Genomic DNA, 19685 nt, shown 5'->3' with positions numbered 1-19685 from the left:
AAACAGGCGAAGTTATGGGATAGGCGAAGTTAATCCTAACTTCGCCTGTATAACTTTGACACTATATAAGGGAATTTTCAAGTCAAACTATTTATTATTATCAAAACCCAGCGAAGTTAGTGTATTAACCATCGAGCGAAGTTATCTGCTGAATCACTCAGTGTTGTTTTTATCGATCTCAACTCGCGTAAAAGGTGTGTAGGTGTTGTTTAGATGATAATCTACGTCGATTACGTTAATCAGAGGTCGTTTCGACCCGATTTGTGACCCCGTTCATTCAAACCCTTAACACCCGCTTTTCAAACTTATTTTCACGTGGTCGTAATCATATTGATCGTCTAGATCTCCATAAAATCATGTATTTAAGAGTCCACAATCAACAAATTATCCAATTTCACCTCGTTTGGCCGACTATACTGTTGCCGCTTCATATTCAGGAGAAGTTACAGTTTAGGCAAAGTTATCCTTAACTTCGCCTAAGGGTTAACTTCACCTGATATTTAATTGTTTAACAGTATGTGAGGCGAAGTTGTAGTTAGGCGAAGTTATCATTAACTTCTCCTGACCCTTTTAACGTATTTTTTAATTAACATTTATCAGGCGAAGTTATTACCAACTTCGCCCCACCCCTAACTTCGCCTATACAGAATAAATCATAACTTAGCTCATGGTAACAGGCGAACTTGTGATTTGACTTGACGATTCTCTAACTTAGACTGTTTTTGTTGCAGAAATGGCAGCTGTAGCTGGAGCCGGTGGTGCAGGTGGTGATGAAGGTGGAGACAACCGACAGTTTTTTCCGGGGCATAACATGTACATAACTTTGGACCCGGATGCGAGCGGTGTTGATGATTTTCGCGAAATCATCACGTTTCTTATCCGCTCGCGTATCTTCCACGCTATCACTACAACACTGCCCATCTCTCTACCAAACATAGAAGATTTCTGGGAGACAGTTGAATATGATTGTCGAGTCGAGCCTCCAGTTATGCGTGCAACGGTTAACAATCAGGTTGTGCAGTTCTCGTCTGAGCAGATCAGGGTGGCTTTGTAGTTTGGGGATGAAACGAGAGACGATCCTACAGACTTCGTGGCTCCATTCAGAGATGGTGTTTTTCTAAGAATGGGCTACTCTGGTCCATTGGGGGATACTCAAAGACGAAAGGGGTTCTTGTTGGACCAATGGCGCTTTCTCATGCACGTGATGATCGTGTGTATGTCGGGGAGAAAGGCTGGTACAGATGGAATGGGTGCAACGATGCAGTCGGCGATGACAGCACTGACTTACAATAAGCGTTATAGCTTTAGTCAGATGGTGTTCTACGAGATAGACCGTCAAAGACGAGCGGTGGCACGTGAGAGATTCCTGATGTATCCAAGATTCCTTCAAATGATCTTGAATCACGTTGCTCCCACGTTACCTCAGCGCCGCCCGATTAGATATGTGGAGAGTATAAGCAAGAGAATCTTCGCTCAGTGCAGATCATCAAGTGCAAGAAGTAAACCTGAGCTCCGTCCTCGACATACTCCGTTGTTTGGGTACTTGATCAACCCGGGGTATGTTGCAGCTCGTGGGGACGAGTTTCGGGATCCTGCACCACAACAGGCTGAAGCACCTCAACCACCACCTGTGGTTCAGCAAGCTTTACCTGCTGCTCCTGTTGTGGCACCGAAGGAAAATGTAGACCTTGAAGCTGCGTTTGGCGGTCAAGGATTCTTTGATATGGAACGTGTTGATCCAGAGGAAGAGGTACAGGTATCGGTTGCCCGGGTTTCTAGTGTAGATGTGTCGGTGGCAGCTACGACGGAGGCTAATTCTGATTCCTCAGATGATGATGTGGCTGAAGCTAGACGGATTTTAGTTACACAAGAAAGGATTCATGGGAAGAGAAAGAGGGACACCGATGACAGTGATTCGGATTTTGAGGAAGATTTACATCGGTTGGTCCGTAGAGCGAGAAGGGAAAGGGCAGGTGCAGGTTCAGGAGCTGGTGAGAGCTCAAGGGTGGTTCGTTTCACTCCACCCGCACTGTCTAGTATGACTATGGTCCCTTCATCATTGACTGTTACAGGGCCGATCACCTCGGGTGCTCCCGTGTTGACTACCTCATCTTCTTTCGGGATCCCACCCACTACATTCCAGCTCTCGGCTCCAGAGATTGTGTCCCTGCCACCTCCAACTCTTACTCCATCGGAGGTCGTAGCCAGGTTTGTTGAGTCGACGGTTGTTGCCAATGCAGGGTTGTCGGTTACGATACCACCTGCGTTTACGTTTCCACCTGTTTCTGAGGTGCCGGTTACATTGGGAATCCCTCCTCCGTACGCTCAAGACATATCACATATGAGGTTTGATTTTGATGCAACCTTATCCGACTCGGAAAGAATAGCAGCGCTTGAAAGGGTCGTGGCAGAACAATCAAGAGTAAATCTAATCCAGACTCATGCTATTCAGCGCCTCGTTGTGGAGAATCAAATTCAGTCGTCCCTCCTGATCGAGCATGGTAAAATATTTGATGCCTTGAAACAGTTCTTGGCATCTCAGGGGGAGACGAGCTGTAAGGGTGACGAACTGAGGACGAAGAAGAGAAACGATCGAGACGATGATCCCAATGCATCGAAAGATGCAGGTGGAGAGTTGCCAAGAACTGAACAAGCTCTTGGGACTTCCACATCTCAGGGGGAGTCAACGAGTGAAGCTGGCGGTTCAGGGGGTGATGATGTGGTGGTTGTGGAGGCTGAGGAGGTGTTGGATGATGATGTTATAGGTGATGAGGATGTGTTACCGTTGGAAGAGATTGAGAAGATAGGCGCTGAGATCGTGATTGATAGTGAAGTCGAAGAGGGAGAGATTGTGGAGGAGAATGTTGAGCATGAAATTCCAGCAGTTGAAAAGTCAGATTTGGGTAAAGATACGGAATGTGATGAGAATGAATGGGAAGAGCAGCCAAGATGGAAAGAAGGCTACGCTCAGTGGTTCGTAAAGACTAAGAAACCGGCGGTCCCTACTATGTTCAATAAAAGTTACAACATCAAGGGTTATGCTGAATCGAAAAAGGGGATTATTTGCTGGTTATATGATGAGCAGTTGAGGCTCTTTGTGATTAAACGGTATGATGGGGTTCAGTATTTCAAGAGATTGTTGAGGTCGTTGAATACGTTGCCTGAGTGTGAGGTGAAGGACTTAGCCAGGTTGGGGTTGATAAATAGAAGTGATGATAACATGGCTAGGATCATTGGAAAGATAGTCTAGAAAGAAAGCATAAAGGAGAAAAAGTTCGAGCTGTTGAAACCGCAGAAAGGAAAGCTCGTTGAAGACAAAGACAGAGGAATGAGAGCAGATGGCAAGCCTTGGATGATAATGAAGTATAAGCCGATCCGGTGTCTAAAAGAAGTGCCGATGAAACAAATGCCCAAGGATGTGCTCAAGGATCTGAAATGGTGGTACGTTGATAGTGAGACGGCTGAAGCGGTGATGGAGGATGAAGATGAACAGGAGCTGATGAGAGTGTATGATCCAATGCACTTAGTGAATTTGTCTCAAGCTGATCTGCAGGTGCTAAATGAGAAAAATATATTTTATATTCCTGCCTGGAAAGAAGAAGCAAAGAAATATCAAAGAGTAGTTTCAGTTTGTATACGAGAAAGCGTTCATGCTTGAAGATGGAAGATACAAGATTTTTGGGATTACGAGACATGTGTTTGAAGATAGAGATATGAAGCTACTGCCAAGGGGGAGTCTGTTGGTGCATGATGTCAGTAGTTAAGTATCTAGTGTTCTGTAATCGTGTTATTTGGTTTTTGTATTAATGTTTAAGCGAACTTGTCTCACAAGTTCGCCTGATATAGGCGAACTTGTGGAACAAGCGAAGTTAGTGACAACTTCGCCTAGCATGTTAGGCGAAGTTGTCGAAGTGTATTTAAGGTTGGGATACGGTTTGTATGTAATCAGTTGTTCAGTTCGTGTAATCGGTGATTGATATATCACGTGTTATTAGTTGCAATACAACGTGTTCTTTGTTTATTGTAACGTGTGTTTGCTTGTGTTTAACGTATATCGATTCTACGCTCGTATCGTCTTACGTAGGGATTCCGCACCTACGTAGAACGAGATATTTCCGTGTAGATCCGGCTGGGAACCTACACTATCAAAATACCAACATAGTCTGCCACACTTTCATGAATTTGATCTTCGTCAACTATGTTTTCTTGGATTGCTAGTTATGAGTTTTTTTCTTTTCCTTTTTTTTTCTTGAACCATGTTTTGATTTTCATTGAATATTTTTATTTTCATTTTCATTGCATGAACCATGTTACCATGATTTTTAATAATGTAACAAATAGAAGTTTCATTTATCATTATTTGCTAGGAGGCGTATCAGATGAAGGTTTGGATCTCCAGACGCTATCTAGTTTCTAAGTTTTCGTGATCCTATTTCGTAAGCACGTGAAACCTAACAAATATGAAAATACTTGGTTCTAGGTATTGAACCGGGTTCGGGTATGACCGGGTATTGGAAATCGGGTGTTGGCCATACCCGGGTCGGAGTATTGGCCAAGACCAACTCTAGAGGGGAGGTAAATTCATGCTAAGATTTAGACCCTTAATTGGATAGTTGGATAGGGCGACCAATTTTGACTAACATTAGACCAAAAACATAATAAACGATAGAAATGACCCTTCAATTATTTAAAAAGACAAGCATATCTATGGTTAGTGTTTCGCATTGTAACAATAAAATTTGAAAAAGGCCCTGAATTCACGTTTTGTTTTAGGGCACCAAAAGGGTTGTGCAAACCTGAAACCAGTTCTGGGTAGGCTATGGAATCAGGTACCCTATATTCGAGTATGTTAATACCTTATTTTCGGGTATCTAAAAAGCCTTATTTTCAGGTATGAATCCCTTTTTTTAAGGATGTACTTTTTTGAGGTATTTTTCAAGTATTTTTTAGTTAAATTTTTTGGTATAGATCGCGTTCTTTAAGGGTGGGTGCACTTTTCTTTGGGTATTTTTCGATTAATTTTCGGGTATAAGTCAGGTATTCGAAAAACCTGGTTTCACGTATTGGAAAAAAGCCGGTTCCGGGTATTGAACCGGCTCTGGGTTTCGGGTATGATCGAGTGAATATCGGGTATGGGTTTAAGGGTTTTGGTACTAAATACATACTCTATCTGTACCCTACGGATAAGATCGGGTCCGCGTTCATGTACGAAAATAACGGTTATTAAAAACCTAGTTCCTGGTATTTGACCGGTACGATTTCATGTTTGATTTTTGTGCACCTCTATGTATGTGAACATGATTTGGTTCGTAAAAAGATTAGCTAAACCGGACAACCGGTGGACTAACCAAAATATATAAGACTGCAAGAGAGATGGCCGATGGCTTCAGCCCATTATGAATAAAAATGAAGATTTTCAATATGGTTAGTGACTATCATGATCTACTTCATCTACCTATATTTTAAAGATCAAAATAAAGATTAAAGAAACAGGAGTTAAATGCAATTTTAGCCCATGGAGTTTAACCAAATATACCTTTTTTGTCCAAAAGTATAAAAACATCAATTTCAGTCCAATATTTTTAACTTTTGTCTCATTCTCTTACTGTAAAAATCCTAATTATGGGCCGATCAACCCAGTTGATCCCAATTAATTGATAGTCCCCACCCTAACGACTGGCAATTACGGCAATACTAGTCACTGTCTGCTAAAGCCATCCATTTTTCTATTAAAACGACTATAATCAATTTTTAATGGAAAAAAATCTACGTAAAAGATTAAAGAAAAAAGAAAGAGACAAAAAAAACGTTTAGGACTAACTATTAAAGTAAACGCCATGCAAAAAATCTGTTAAAGTAAATATAAACAATTACCCGAATTTATTAAAATAATATAATATTAAGATAAGATTTCTAACAAAGGGTGAACAAATGAGTGGTTAATTTAGAGCATTCCCAACTTATCTCTTATCCTTATCTCTTATCCTAATCTTTATAATTACACTAAAAAACACTACATTTCCCCTCATATTTAGTTAAGTAACATTTTTTTTATAATTTTATCATTACAGTTTTCTCTTTCCTATACTCACAACCAATTCAACAAATATTGAAAAAATATATGAGCAAACTTTGTTTCCTCAAATTTAAAAAAAAAAATCTAAAAAAAAACAATACATTTTCTCTCTTCACCCTATAATTTATACTCACAATCACTACGCCTTATAATTTGCAAAACCATATCACATAAATTTAGAGGATAGGATGAGAATGCTCTAACCAACATCAAAGAACGAAACAACTACGATTATATCAAGAAAAATATGGTTACATGTATGAATACGTGATCTCATAGAAAAGCTGATAAGTGACTAAGGTTGTTTTTGTTTTTGCTTATAAGGTCTGCAAGAAGCCTATGTCCGTGGGCGCGCAGACATAAGCTCTTGAAGACTGTTTGTTTTTTTTTTAAATATATGAAAACTGTTTTTATGGTCTTAAAAAATAAGTTTTTTTCATCATCTTCACACTTCTTAACATCATACTAAGTACCAACACCACCACCACCCACCGTCCGCCACCACCACCACCATCCACCGTCCGCCACCACCACCACCACCGTCCGCCACCCCCGTCGGCCACAACGACCGTCCACTACCACCACCACCACCCATCGTCCGTCGCCACCACCACCCACCGTCCGTCGCCACCACCATCCACCACAACCCGCCACCGCCGCCACCCACCGTCCGCCGCCACCACCATCCACCACCACCATAGTCCACCACCCACCACCACCACCCATTGTCGGCCACCATCACGGTCCACCACCCACCACCACAACCGTCCATCACCACCACCCACCGTTCACCGCCTACCACAATTGTCTACCACCACCCACTTCCATAATTCGTACACCACTACCAATTATTTTAGTAGTTTACAAATGTTAAATGATTTTTATCTACTGTAATATATATGATAGGTAACTACTTTTCTGCTTATGCAGACGATATCCAGTTTATAAAACAAACAATATTATATTTTCAGATTGCAGACCTTCATACCACATTTTCAGTTGTAGACATTAAATCAAATGAAATCAGATTGCAGACAATTTTTGTCTTAAAAAACAAACAACACCTAAATGTCAAATCATGGTCGTTAACTTCATAAATTTTATACGTGTTATCGTCTAAAAATATACTGTGTCACTTAAAATTGGATACAAATACACCATATATTTTTTTTCTAGGTGCACAACCCAACAAAACACCAACTCCTTTTATGATGTCCTTTAGCGAGTTGATCTTTGGGTATTTTCGGTATAACCCATCATCCTCACTAGTTAAACACAATGGTTATAGAAAGTTTGTAAATCATTACTTCAAATGTGAATGATACATTTTATCGGAGATTCGAAGAACTAATCAACTTATATTGTTTTTACATTAGAGTTATTAGTTGTATTGCCACTTTACAATACCATGATTTCAAGTTAAATAAAACACACTATGATCAACAGGGCCTTTTAATTGATATTGATGGTATTGCTCATGTACGATCATCAAATCTACAAGTTATTTTACTGCAGCTTTGAAGATAGAGTCCTTTAAGGTTGGTGAAAACATTATAGTAATTTATTGACCTTCATCCAGGAAACATAACTTCACAATGTAAGAAATTTAAAGACATAAATGTTAAATATACATAATTATAGCTAGCTGTAATTATGGTATTTTCAAAGGATTCAAATTAATAATGTTAAAAAACTAACTGATAGGCTAATAGCAGGGAAATAGCTGAAATAATAATCAATATTATATTATTTTATTGAAACAAATGTTGTAATTACTTTAAAAGAGAGGAAATTAATTGTAGTGTAGTGGTAAAAAGTAGTTGTTTTCTAACGGAGACGGGAGACCCAACTTCAAACATCACTTACAACACTTTGGGAGGCATGAATGGCTCAATGAAGGAAGACTGAGATTTTTATGATCTCTAGTTCGATCTTGAAGGCATCCGGGTTTTACCAGCAGTGTGTCGTCGAGGAGGGGGGGGGTTCCAGAACTGGTGATAATTTGGAGGTGCTTAAGGGCTCCGTACGGCTGGGTTGGGCCAGCTGGCAATGGTCTTTTACGATTGGGTCCCTCCGTACGGAGTACCTGGGCATTTCTATATTTGTTCGACGTTCAAAAAAATAATTGAAGGACGTTTGTTGTAATTAGTGAAAAGAAGGGGTGAAAAAGAGACAAATTAGAAAATATGAATTGATTGGTGAGGGTGAAGTGTTAGACCATGTGTAGTCGTAAAGCTCCACATCCAGGGGTTATGCGCCACGTGGCGTCCAGTCAGAGTTATGGTTTTTTACAAAAACATGCTGTAGTCATAACTCTCCACATCCAGGGGTTATGCGCCACATGGCGCCCAGTCATTATAATTTTATTTGTTTTTTTAAACAATAATTCATTTAAATAAATTAACATCAACTTAAAAATTACATTAAACTTCCAAATAAAAATTACATTAAACTAAATTAAAAAAAACATAAATAATACTAATAAAGCTAAAACTCATTTATATTTTTCTAAAATTTTCGCTCGTCGATTGGCTTTTAGAGATTGGACTATCGGGTCGTCTTCGGATAGCTCGTTTGATAAAATCTCGATGTCTTTGTCCATCTCATTCCTTCGAAGTAGGTCGACGACGTCCAAATTTACTTGAAGTCGTTGTGTTCCAAGTTGGTGTAAATCTTGAAGTCGAGAGTTCATTAATTGGAATTGGCTTTCCAATTCGGGATTCGAACCCGTTGCCGACGACGAACCGGCCCCTTTCCCCTTTCCTTTGCCTTTGGTTCTTCTACCCTCCGGCCGAGGCATGTCGGTAGTATTCACGGGGTCATTATCGCTTAAGTTGAAGTTTCGAGCGTCGGAACGGGGCGTGTCTGGATCAACCGAAGATGATGTTTTAGACTTTTTTTTACGCGGACCACCTTCGTCTTCGGCTTCGGCTTCGGCATCCAACACCAAGCCCCATTTGGGGTGAAACCTCAAGAGGTCTTTCCAAATGCCAAAGTAGTTGAAGGTCCCGCCGACCTTATGTTAAAACTCAACCAACGCGTTATCCATGAATTCCGCGTCCGAGACACCACTACGCCTAGTTCGATTCATCCGAGAGAAAACCGTATGGAAAGCCATGCATTTGGTGTTTATGTCGCCCCATTTCGACAGTAACGAATCTTTTTCTCGACGCGAGTCCCCGCCAAGGTTGTGAAACCTCTCTATAATTTTGTGCCAAAATACCCCCATTTTTTGATAGTTCGCTAAAAAAATAAAAACATTACAAGTTTAATGTTTGTTATAAGAAATTTAAAAAAAATATATATGCATTTTAAAAACCTACCGCGTTTGGCATCTTCCGATATTTGGCACCAAGCACGAGCACATAGTACGCACTCGTCGATACTCCACGATATCACCGTCTTTTTAACCCGAGGTTCGCCGGCGGGCTTCTTTGCGTGTTTTTTCGAATGTCCGCGTTGGCTCGAACCGCCCTCGGGTTGTGTCTCCGGCACGAACTCGACCTCGGGTTGGGTCTCCGGGGCGGGTTGGGAACCCGAACCCGCAAAAATGTTTGTCAATGGGTTTTGGAAACCGGGCACCGCATTTGGCATAGAGTTTTGTAGAAGTGCAAAGTACGCGGCCATTTGCGGGTCATACAATTGCGGGACGGGTACGGTTGGCGTCGAGGCGGTAGATTGGTTCGGTTGTGGATTTTGGTTGGCTTGACGGGCATATTGACCGAAACCGAGAATATTTTTGTTGTTGTTTGGAAACATGATGGTATAAATATTAGTGTAAAAGATATAAATATTTGTGTAAATTGGTAGATTGGAAGGAATGTGTTAAAAAATATGAGTTTGGTTTGTTTATATAGTATAAATATAATTAATTTTTTATTTTTTTTAAAATCCAACGGCTCCAACCAACGGTAACTTTTTTTGATTCGCGTGTCATTCTCGCGTTTTAGATACAACGCGCAAAAAAAAACTTCAACATAACGCAGAGGGTGCGATGTACCCCCGCGTTATAGCTCATAACGTCTGGCACAACGTGCCACTACACCTGGTCTCAGAGGAACTGAGGATATAAAGTTATAAACAACATTCGATTGGACGAAGGGGTCGACGACGTGTTCACGTGTGTGCGGTCTGATCACGTGATGACCCTACACGGCGGCTGGTGTACACGTTCTGGTGGGGCCCACACACCCTATTCATTTTGTTTTCTGCTCACATCGTTTTTCGTGTCGTGTCCCTTTCCTGTGTGAAACTTACGAAACAATGTAGCAACCTTTTCAATGTCACACACAACTAATATATTTTTGTTTGGGGTTTTATTCTAAATGAAATATTTTTTACTTTTTTTATATATTTTTTCCTAACAACCAACCATGGAGTTTTATTATTGTAACAACCACATTACATCAAATATATGTGAAAACAAGAGACTAGTTACAAGCCAATCCAAACATAATCAAATCATCTAAAACACACAACCCACTTACACCTTAACCCAAAAATAGTTAAGAGCTTTAAAGCCATATTGTTTCTTGCTTTTCATAAATATCATATCGAAACAAGGCATATACGATGAAATATCTTTGCATTCTTCCTCGGAAACTTACACCACAAAAAAAGATATTGCTTGCCAAACTGATTGAGCTACGTAACAAAACAATGCTCAATTGTTTCCTCCAAATCCCCACAAACCGGGAACAAAACGGAATTCATACCAATATTTCTCCTAGCCAAATCGGTCATTACGAGCAATCTTTCCAGCTTATATCTCATAGTTGATAGAGTACATATGGCTCAAAGATATGGAACTTGGGGATTTCAGTTTCAAACGGATTGTAAAACTGTATTCCTTAGATGTAAGGTATCAAGTATGCACATTAGTTTGTTAAACTATTACAAGTTTTATGAAAATATGTTACCCCGAATATATTAGAAATATAGAAAAGAAAGTTGTTAGTGGATGACTATATTACCAAGGAAATAATTTAATTAGAAGAATGTCAAAGATTTGGTTCGAGTATGTTTGTTTGATTGTTTCGTATATAACTTAATGCCATACTTGTTTCAGGTCAATATTTCTTTAAAAAAAAAGGTCTCATACACTTACATATGTCCTAATGTTTAGGATTTCAGGCTTGTCCTTCGAGTTGCGATTTTTTTCCAATTGCCATCACCAAGTGAAATTTAAGTTCATTAATCATCGATATAACTAAAACCGTGAATGTTTTAATACAATTTTCTCTCTCACATATTAGTATATGTTGTATTAAATAATTAAACGCATATTGTTTTCCTTGAAAAGTACAAGTCTTTCAAGGAAAGGTATGACCATTATCTTGTATTCTATTTGTTTACTTGTTAGGCTATGTCCCATTACTTAAAAGAAAAGAAAAAATCAATTTTCATTTACACAGGCATTTCGTCCTAAACTTCTTAAAAGTCCCTTGCTATGTCGTTAAAGAGTAGAGTTTAATATTTTTTTTATTCACTTAGTACTCTCTATTCCAAATACCTACAAGCAAATACGAATAATTAAACATATATAATTCCACATCATACTTGGAACTTGCATGACCCTATTAGACAAATGATATAGCATGCTCTTTAAATAACATAAAAATATGTAAATATTACTTGTTAGCGTATTAAATAAATCATTTTAAAAACATTGCATATTAAGGTATTTACCACGCGATGTTACCACAAGAATAAGAGTAAGCTCTATAAAATGTCACAAAATCTTCTCATCTAACCCTTTAATCTTAGATGAAATAGTACAATATATTGTACAGAAATAAGATGGTGAGAACAATTATTTACACAATTTATTGGTGACATGTCTGAAAGATTCTCGATGTCCTTTGCTTTCTTTTCTCTAGTGTCTGAACCACCCACGAAGATAAATGAATGAATGAATTTTACACATTCATATACGAGTTCCAAATGATTACTTATGAGTACTTATGAGTTATGAAGTATAAGAAACATTTTTGCGTATTTAAATGAATAACATCACTATATAAAGGAAATATACGAGTAATGTCGTCTTGAAAGAAGACAATGTGGCTTGTACAAAGCATAAACGAGTAACTCCGTACCCTAAAGGAAGACGATTTTGTTTATTTAAACAAAATTAACAAAACCATATTATATAAAACAATCAGTTACAATCAACTTACGCAATAGTTAATAGAGTTGAGTTTGCTTTACAACCCGTGAAATATATCTATAAAAGACCTTAATTTGTTTGATTATGCATTTTGGTCATAGTTATAGCATGTAGATCTATGACGTTCTCAAACATGTTATAAATTATTGTCTTCATTATTATAATATACACATATTTCCCACGATTGCACTAGTGTTAAAGTTGCTATAGATATGTAATTAAAAGTTTAGCAATTTGGTTGAAACATATATGTAATTAGGCTTTGTACTATCTAATATAACTCTTTAGCAATATATGTCACAATTTCATAGAAAAGAAAAGTGTAACATATTTATTTTTTACAAAATGTGTCATTTTATCTTATTTGTTTGTTTTTAATAGTCATGTTTTTATATTGTCATTGATTTACCAAGCGGATCAATTTATTTGTGCGATTGCTACCACCGTTATAGTAAATCTTTAAAACGTTAGTATATTTATAGAAATCATTCTACTGGTTTCAGGTTTGTTAAATGTTTAAAAAACACAATCGATCTTTTTTTATGCCCAAATCAGAAGAACCCCTCATGACCAGGAATTTCATAGGTTCTCACGTTCACAAATTTGATTTCACATGTTGTATGTATGTCCTAAATTTCATTTCATAACGTAATCATTTCCGATGTTTTAGAAACCGGTATTTATTTGTACTGGATTGGGCTAAAAAATGGTACAACCGGTTGAACCGGGTTCTACCGGAAGGTTCAACCGGTTGAATAATTTACCTTATAATTTTCTATAAATGTAATTTCAATCCAAAAATAACCTAAAAGTAAATAATTTTATAACAAAATATAATCCAAAAGTTAATTCATATTAAAAAAATAATGCAAAAGTAATTAATTTTTAAATAAAGAATCCTAAAGTTTACACGTTTAAATGTTAATTGTTGGGTTAAAAGTAATTTTGAAAAAATATGGGCCTCAAATATCAAAATTTCTCAGACATAAAACCGGTTTGCCAGTAAAAACCGGTATTTTAGACAAAAACCGCCGGTACGATATTCTAGCAAACCGGCCAAAAATACCGGACTCAAAATACCGGCCTGCTGTGCGAAATCCGGTTTAACCGGTTCGACCGGCCGATTTGAACCGGTTTTTAAAACACTATTCATTTCTAAGGTTCTTAGTTTATTTTTATATTTATTAAGGTTCATATTTTGATTTCACAACTTAAAACTGTTTTGAATAAGTTTTACATAAATCGACTCGTATTCTCATCCCGGTCAGAAGCCATAAAACATTATACTGAAATCCGGGAAAACAATATAAGTCTTTAACTCCTTTTTAACAAGGACCATTAGGAGCAACTTTTTTAAATTTGAAACCGCCAGTGACGATAAACTAACTTGGGATTATTATATGTCCAATGGTCCATACCACTTAATAATTATTACTAACTTGGGAGTAATATCTAATAAACCATAAAAAAAATAAACAAACAAAAAAAAAGTAAAAAACTAAATTGCTGTGAGATCGTGAAAGGAAAAAAAAACCACACACACTAAATTATTGACTTTTAAAGAATTTTACCAAAATAAGGTCATGTTTATTTTTATAAAAAAATAAATATTAATAACACGCAAAATCTATGTAATCTACTTTCTTTTTTTCATGTTTAAAAATATATTAATCACACACAAATATCTGTGCTAATTGTTATCTACTTAAATAAACAAAAACTACGTATTTTACATAGAAACCTCTTTTTTCCCTCTTTTTGAAATGAATTCAAAACCATCTCAACTACCCTAGTAAATCTTTTTAAAATAAGATGTCAAATGTCCATAATGATTTTTGCATTTAGGTTTAACTCACTCAGAAACATTATTAAGGTGGAAACCATTCGCTATGAAAAAATGTCATGAAGTCAGACTTCGAATCTAAAACTATAAAATCTTAAATTTTAACCATCAACCACATGTCATTAAACCAGAAGAATAACCGTATTTTCTTCGGTCCACCGCATGCCTCAAAGGCTGAAATAATTCTATTTAGAGATCGTAAGTAGTATTAAATATTCAATGACATGCTTAAGAATATATCTCTAGTAACTTGCAATTTACATATGCCCATGACAAAAATTATAGTTAAATATTTATTATTGGGATTAATCAAGGTATCAATAATTTTATTTTAATAATAGATTATATCTTAGTATAATAAATATTTTATGATATCTTTATTTTCATATATTATGTTCCGATATTCCCTCTTTTTAGTTGGAAAAAAATGTTCAATTTTTTTATAAAGGTCAAATTTTATAAAACATAATGAACATCTAGCAAGAAGCCTAAAAAGTATAATCAAAAGTTCAAAACATGCTACAACCAACAACTACGGGTGTGCCTAACCAGGATTAAACCACTGAAACCAAACAAATCAGACCAAGTTATACTATAATAAGCTTGGTTCTCTGGTACGAGACAGGTCTGGATGGGGTATGACAAGTAAGACTTGTTTGCTTCTATAGAGGTTAGCTTAAATTAGGTAAGACCCAAACCAATTAGACCAGGTTATTAACGGAGCCCGAGTTAGATATTGTGGGTAAGACCCGTTTGCTCACCCCTACCCTACCAACAACAAACATTTAATGTTCACCATATTTCGTAGTTGACACCTGCCCCTTTACTTCTAAGTTTCACCCATAGAGATGTAAGACCACATTATACACCATGTTGGTTAACCAGCAACTTTATTTGAAATTTGAAAATCTATTGATTCTTTGTATTCCATGTAAGCTAAAAAAAACATCATTAGCGACTCAGTTATCACACCTCTTTATTTACAACCAGTTAATTTATTGGCCCGTAACAGATGCTTCAGATTGAAAAAAAAAAATGTTAATGTGAAAGTCAAAAATTAGAATAAAGTATATTTGGAGGTTAACATTCTCCAACCAACACACCAAATTGGTGTAAATGTTTGTTCTACCACCACTTATTTTATTAGTTATTTAGTTTACATCAAAATTGTCAATAGAACACTCTCACACACCAAATTTTCAAAATTTATTATTAAAAACTTTTGATCTTATCTCTCCATTATACTCTTGCTATACTTTAATAAATTTCAACTAAAAAAACTAATATTCAACATAAACTTAAATATAAGCTTTAGATGATAAACTCATAAAAGAATACTTAAAACATAATAAATACAAGCTACACATCTACTATTATAATAAATAAAAACCTATGTGTGTCACTTGGCACCTAATTGTACTATATTTGTGACACTTAGACAAAAATTTTTTCAATCATTAATACTTTTTTTCTTTATTTAAATTATAAAAGAATAATTAGAATTGGTAAATGATTTCGTAACTGACTCTTTCTTTAAATATGTCCCTCCATTTATGAATTAATTATTTAGTAATTAATAATAATAACTAATAATAATGGTGTAGCATTTATATATGTCTATATTTGTGTTTGTGCCATTTTGCAAGTTTTTATTTTCAATCATTAAAACTCTTTTTCTTAAAAAAAATCAAAATTGGTAAATGGGTATCCCGTAACAAACCTTTTGTTATAAAAAAATTATATTAATTTTCATATAATTTATAACTCACATGCTGACTTTTCGTGACTCCTTAAATCATATATGACGCAATTGACTTTCTCCCTTAATGATATCATACACATAATCTCAAACAATTTCATCTATCAAATTACAATTTGAAATTTTATCTAGATAATCAAAAATCAATCACATAATCTCAAGCTATTCCATCTATCAAATTTTAGTTATGTCGATTTATCTATAAATACTTTCATGATTTCTCCAAAACTCGATAATAAACGTCTAAGGTTTATGATTTTTTTGCATGTTTGATTTTGGTTGATTTTATGAAAAACTAGGTTAACGTCTTAAATTTTTTACAATACTTTTGAATTTGTTAAATAGTATTTTCTATATATATGTGTTTATAATGATGATTATGTTACATTTGCTTATATCAATGGATATTTGAACCCATAGGGTTCCTATGTAATTTTCAAATTGGGGAAAAAGTTTATCAGACTTTTACAAACTTAATAAATTTGATGTAAATGTTACGCTTATGAGCACTAATACATTTGTAGAATATGTCTACTTTGTTGATATAATTGATGAACTATGTAATATTTTGTCTTTTATATCATAAACGAAACGGTGTTAGAGATCTATGTATTACTTCTTATTTGTGTAACTAACTTATCTGCAAAGTTGACGTACATTATTTCTTGTAAAGAGTATATAAGTAAAATAAGTATATGTATTCATTTATGGATAATCATATGTATTTCATAGTTTAACATGAGTAACTATTTTGTTAAGATTATATTGGGTTGTCCATTTATCATAATCATATGATTATCTTTTTGGTAGTTTCTCATATTTTGTTTGTAAATCAAACATATATAATTTAATGTTACTAGCATACACTTGTACAAACTTTTTCAGTAGGATCAAGTTTCTTTAGGGTTGTGATGTACCCTGAAAGACTTTACATGAAAAACATGTTAATACATTTGTTTTTTTTACTATGTATGAATCAAAATATTTGACTAATGATATTCTTTTTTTAAATTTTTTTAACTTTAGCATGATTCTTTTTTTCTTTTGTAATTTGTAATTTATTTGACTTTATAAAATCTTTATAGTCATTTATTAAAAACAAAATATTATCTATCCAACTCGTGTATCACACGAAATACCAACCTAGTTTTTAATATACACAAAACCCACATCTTCCCTACATAGCCTTTTAGCATCTGCCTCCTCTCTAAAGTCTAGATCATTCTTAGATCCTATGTCAATCTTTTAATGTCGCTTCCCCACCAACAAACCATCCCTTTCTATTCACCATTTATTACTCTAATCATAGTCAAAGTAAGCACACATTTTTTATATAATCTTCTCCGATTTTAAATTTTAACATCTTCAAATTCTTAGACCATTCTCATCCGAATTTCCATCTCCATCTTTATAATTACATTACAAAACAATATATTTCTTTTTTCAGTTCAATTAAATAATATTACTTTATACATTTATCATTACAGTTTTCTCTCTCATCTACTCACAACTAATTCAATAAATATTAAAAAATAAATAGGGATAAACAAAGTTTCTCCAAATTTACAAAAAAATCACTACATTTTCTCTCTCCACCATATAATTTACACTCACAACCACTCAAAACCTCACCCTATAATTTACAAACTCTCATCACAATAATATAGGGAATGGGTTGGAAATGCTCTTACAAATCAAAATAAATAAAGGCTCTAGTTATTCACGTATCATTTGAACTGTTTAAATATTTACTTTACAAGTTATGTAAGACTTATACAAGTCATATAGACTTATGACAATATGATAAGGAGTGAAGAAGACATGCACACAAAGGATGTACGACAACACAAATTAGAGGTGCACAAAATACCCGGCTTTGGACTTGACTCAGAACCGGTTCCTACACGTATTGGACCCGCATGTACGACCTAGTATTAATTTCTTCCCGAAATCGGAACTGACCCGCACTCGCCAAAACCGGAAATACTTGGTCAAAACCCAACCTATCCTACCGGAAATCGAAAAACACCCAAAAAACCCTGTCAAATACCCAAATATACCCGAAACCGGTTCCTATTCGACCAGGTTTTAACTTTGTTGGCTATACCTAGAACCGATTTGTATCCATTTCCGGTTTCTGATTATACCCGGTTTATGCACCTCTAGTAAGAAGATAACATCCCAAAAAAACCAACAAATACTCAAAATATATACACTAATATTTATTTATAAATAAATATCCCAAGATGTGCAAAGATTCCATCCAAGAAAACAAAACAATAACAACCACGTTACACAATCGTACCATTCACTTTTTAAACATCAAGTAACAACCAGATTTATTTATATCTAAGCAACCAAAATAAAATTAAAAACTAAAACCATTATTCCCATTCACCAAAAATCTAAAAACATAACAAAATATCATTTTATTTTCCATATACCTAAAACAACTATCGAAAAATTAAGACCTTGTTTGATAACCTCTTAACAGTAATTGAAGAACTACTTTTTAATGGCTCATAACATCTTAAATGACCGTTAAGAGGCTATCGATCAACTCCTAAGCAGTCAACCTCTATGCATCGGCGATCGTTCATGTATTTGCAGCTTCGTCGTCTTCGAATGCCTAAACACCTTCATCGGACTCGGAATATACCATCCCCGACGCTTAACACTCGCCGGACTCGAATACTCACTCTTATTACTCGACTCGTCATCATGTAAATCACACTTTTTCGTTTTACTCAGCTTAAAAACCGACCAGAAGCTAATTTTACTCCGGCTGACACGTGGCAGCGGAAGAGTGTTTTGATCACCGCCGCCGTTGCCGGAGAACGAGTGTTTTGATTTCCGAAACGCCGGTTCGTTTTCGATTAAATTCGACATGCGTCCGAATTCAGCGGACGGCGGAAAACCGTGGCGGAGGCTACCGGCGCGAGAGTATCGGAACAGAGAGAATGAAGAGGATGAGGATGAAGAGGTGGATGTTGAATCGGAGGGAGTACATGCGCACGGACGAGTGTTGGCGCATTCCGGACAGAGTGTGATGAGTCGGTCGTGGAGACAGGACGGGCAGATGCCGGTCCGTCGGCGTTTGGACATTTCCAGACTTGTTCTTCGTCGACGTAAAAGGCCATGAGTCACTGTAATGTAACGGATTTTGGAGTGGTGTGGATCTAACCTTGGTTGGGTTAGGTTCAGATTAATAAACAAACTGTGGTTGAGATGATATGGGTCTAATTTTGCACACAGGTCGTTGGACCAATCTAATGGCTATATAGGAATTTAACTAGTGGCAACAAAAAAAAGAAATATAAGATAGGTAATTCGGACAATTCAGGTATCCTAATGGGATAAGTTAATTCATACGTTCACGATCATAGACAGTGTTGGATAGTTTAAGTATGTCATCTCATGTCCCGGGTAAATCTCACTGTCATAAAACTTAAAGATATCATATTCAAACTTGAAACATTCTTCACACTTCCTTTCCGATGTTAGTTGAGTTAAAGTTCATTAGCTGAAGAAGGGTAATTAACGAGTGACAACAAAAAAAGGATATATACCTTTTTTTTAAGTATAAGATAGGTAAGTCGGACAATTCAGGTAACCTAATGGTAAAAGCTAATTCATACGCTCATGATCACTGAAAGTGTTGGATGGTTTAAGTTTGGCATCTCGGGTTCTGGGAAATCTCATATCCCGAAAGTTCACTGCGGTAAAACCCAAAGGGATCAGATTCAAACTTGAGACATTGCCGTCTTCATACTTGATTTCAAGTGTTAGTTGAGTTAAAGCTCATTAGTTGAAGAAAGGTAATTAAGAATTCGTGTTT

General features: G+C 36.0%; 1 protein-coding gene across 1 annotated transcript; it reads right to left on the bottom strand.

Annotated features, from left to right (window-relative positions):
• Positions 1-18418: 18418 nt before the first annotated feature.
• Positions 18419-18736, bottom strand: LOC143574202 (uncharacterized). Its single transcript, XM_077058878.1, has one exon. The coding sequence runs from the start codon at positions 18734-18736 to the stop codon at positions 18419-18421; it is 318 nt and encodes a 105-aa protein (XP_076914993.1).
• Between the last annotated feature and the right edge of the window lie 949 nt (positions 18737-19685).

This window comes from Bidens hawaiensis, unplaced genomic scaffold, assembly GCF_021521415.1.
Source record: "Bidens hawaiensis isolate Kalapana, Puna unplaced genomic scaffold, B.hawaiensis_p1.1 tig00026858_1, whole genome shotgun sequence".
Classification (NCBI taxonomy): Eukaryota; Viridiplantae; Streptophyta; class Magnoliopsida; order Asterales; family Asteraceae; genus Bidens; species Bidens hawaiensis.
The sequence above is the reverse complement of the archived record's forward strand: the minus strand, read 5'-3'. Positions and strand labels throughout refer to the sequence as shown.

Coding starts and splice junctions, on each gene's coding strand:
- LOC143574202 (XM_077058878.1), bottom strand. CDS start 18,736: ATGTCGAATTTAATCGAAAACGAACCGGCGTTTCGGAAATCAAAACAC.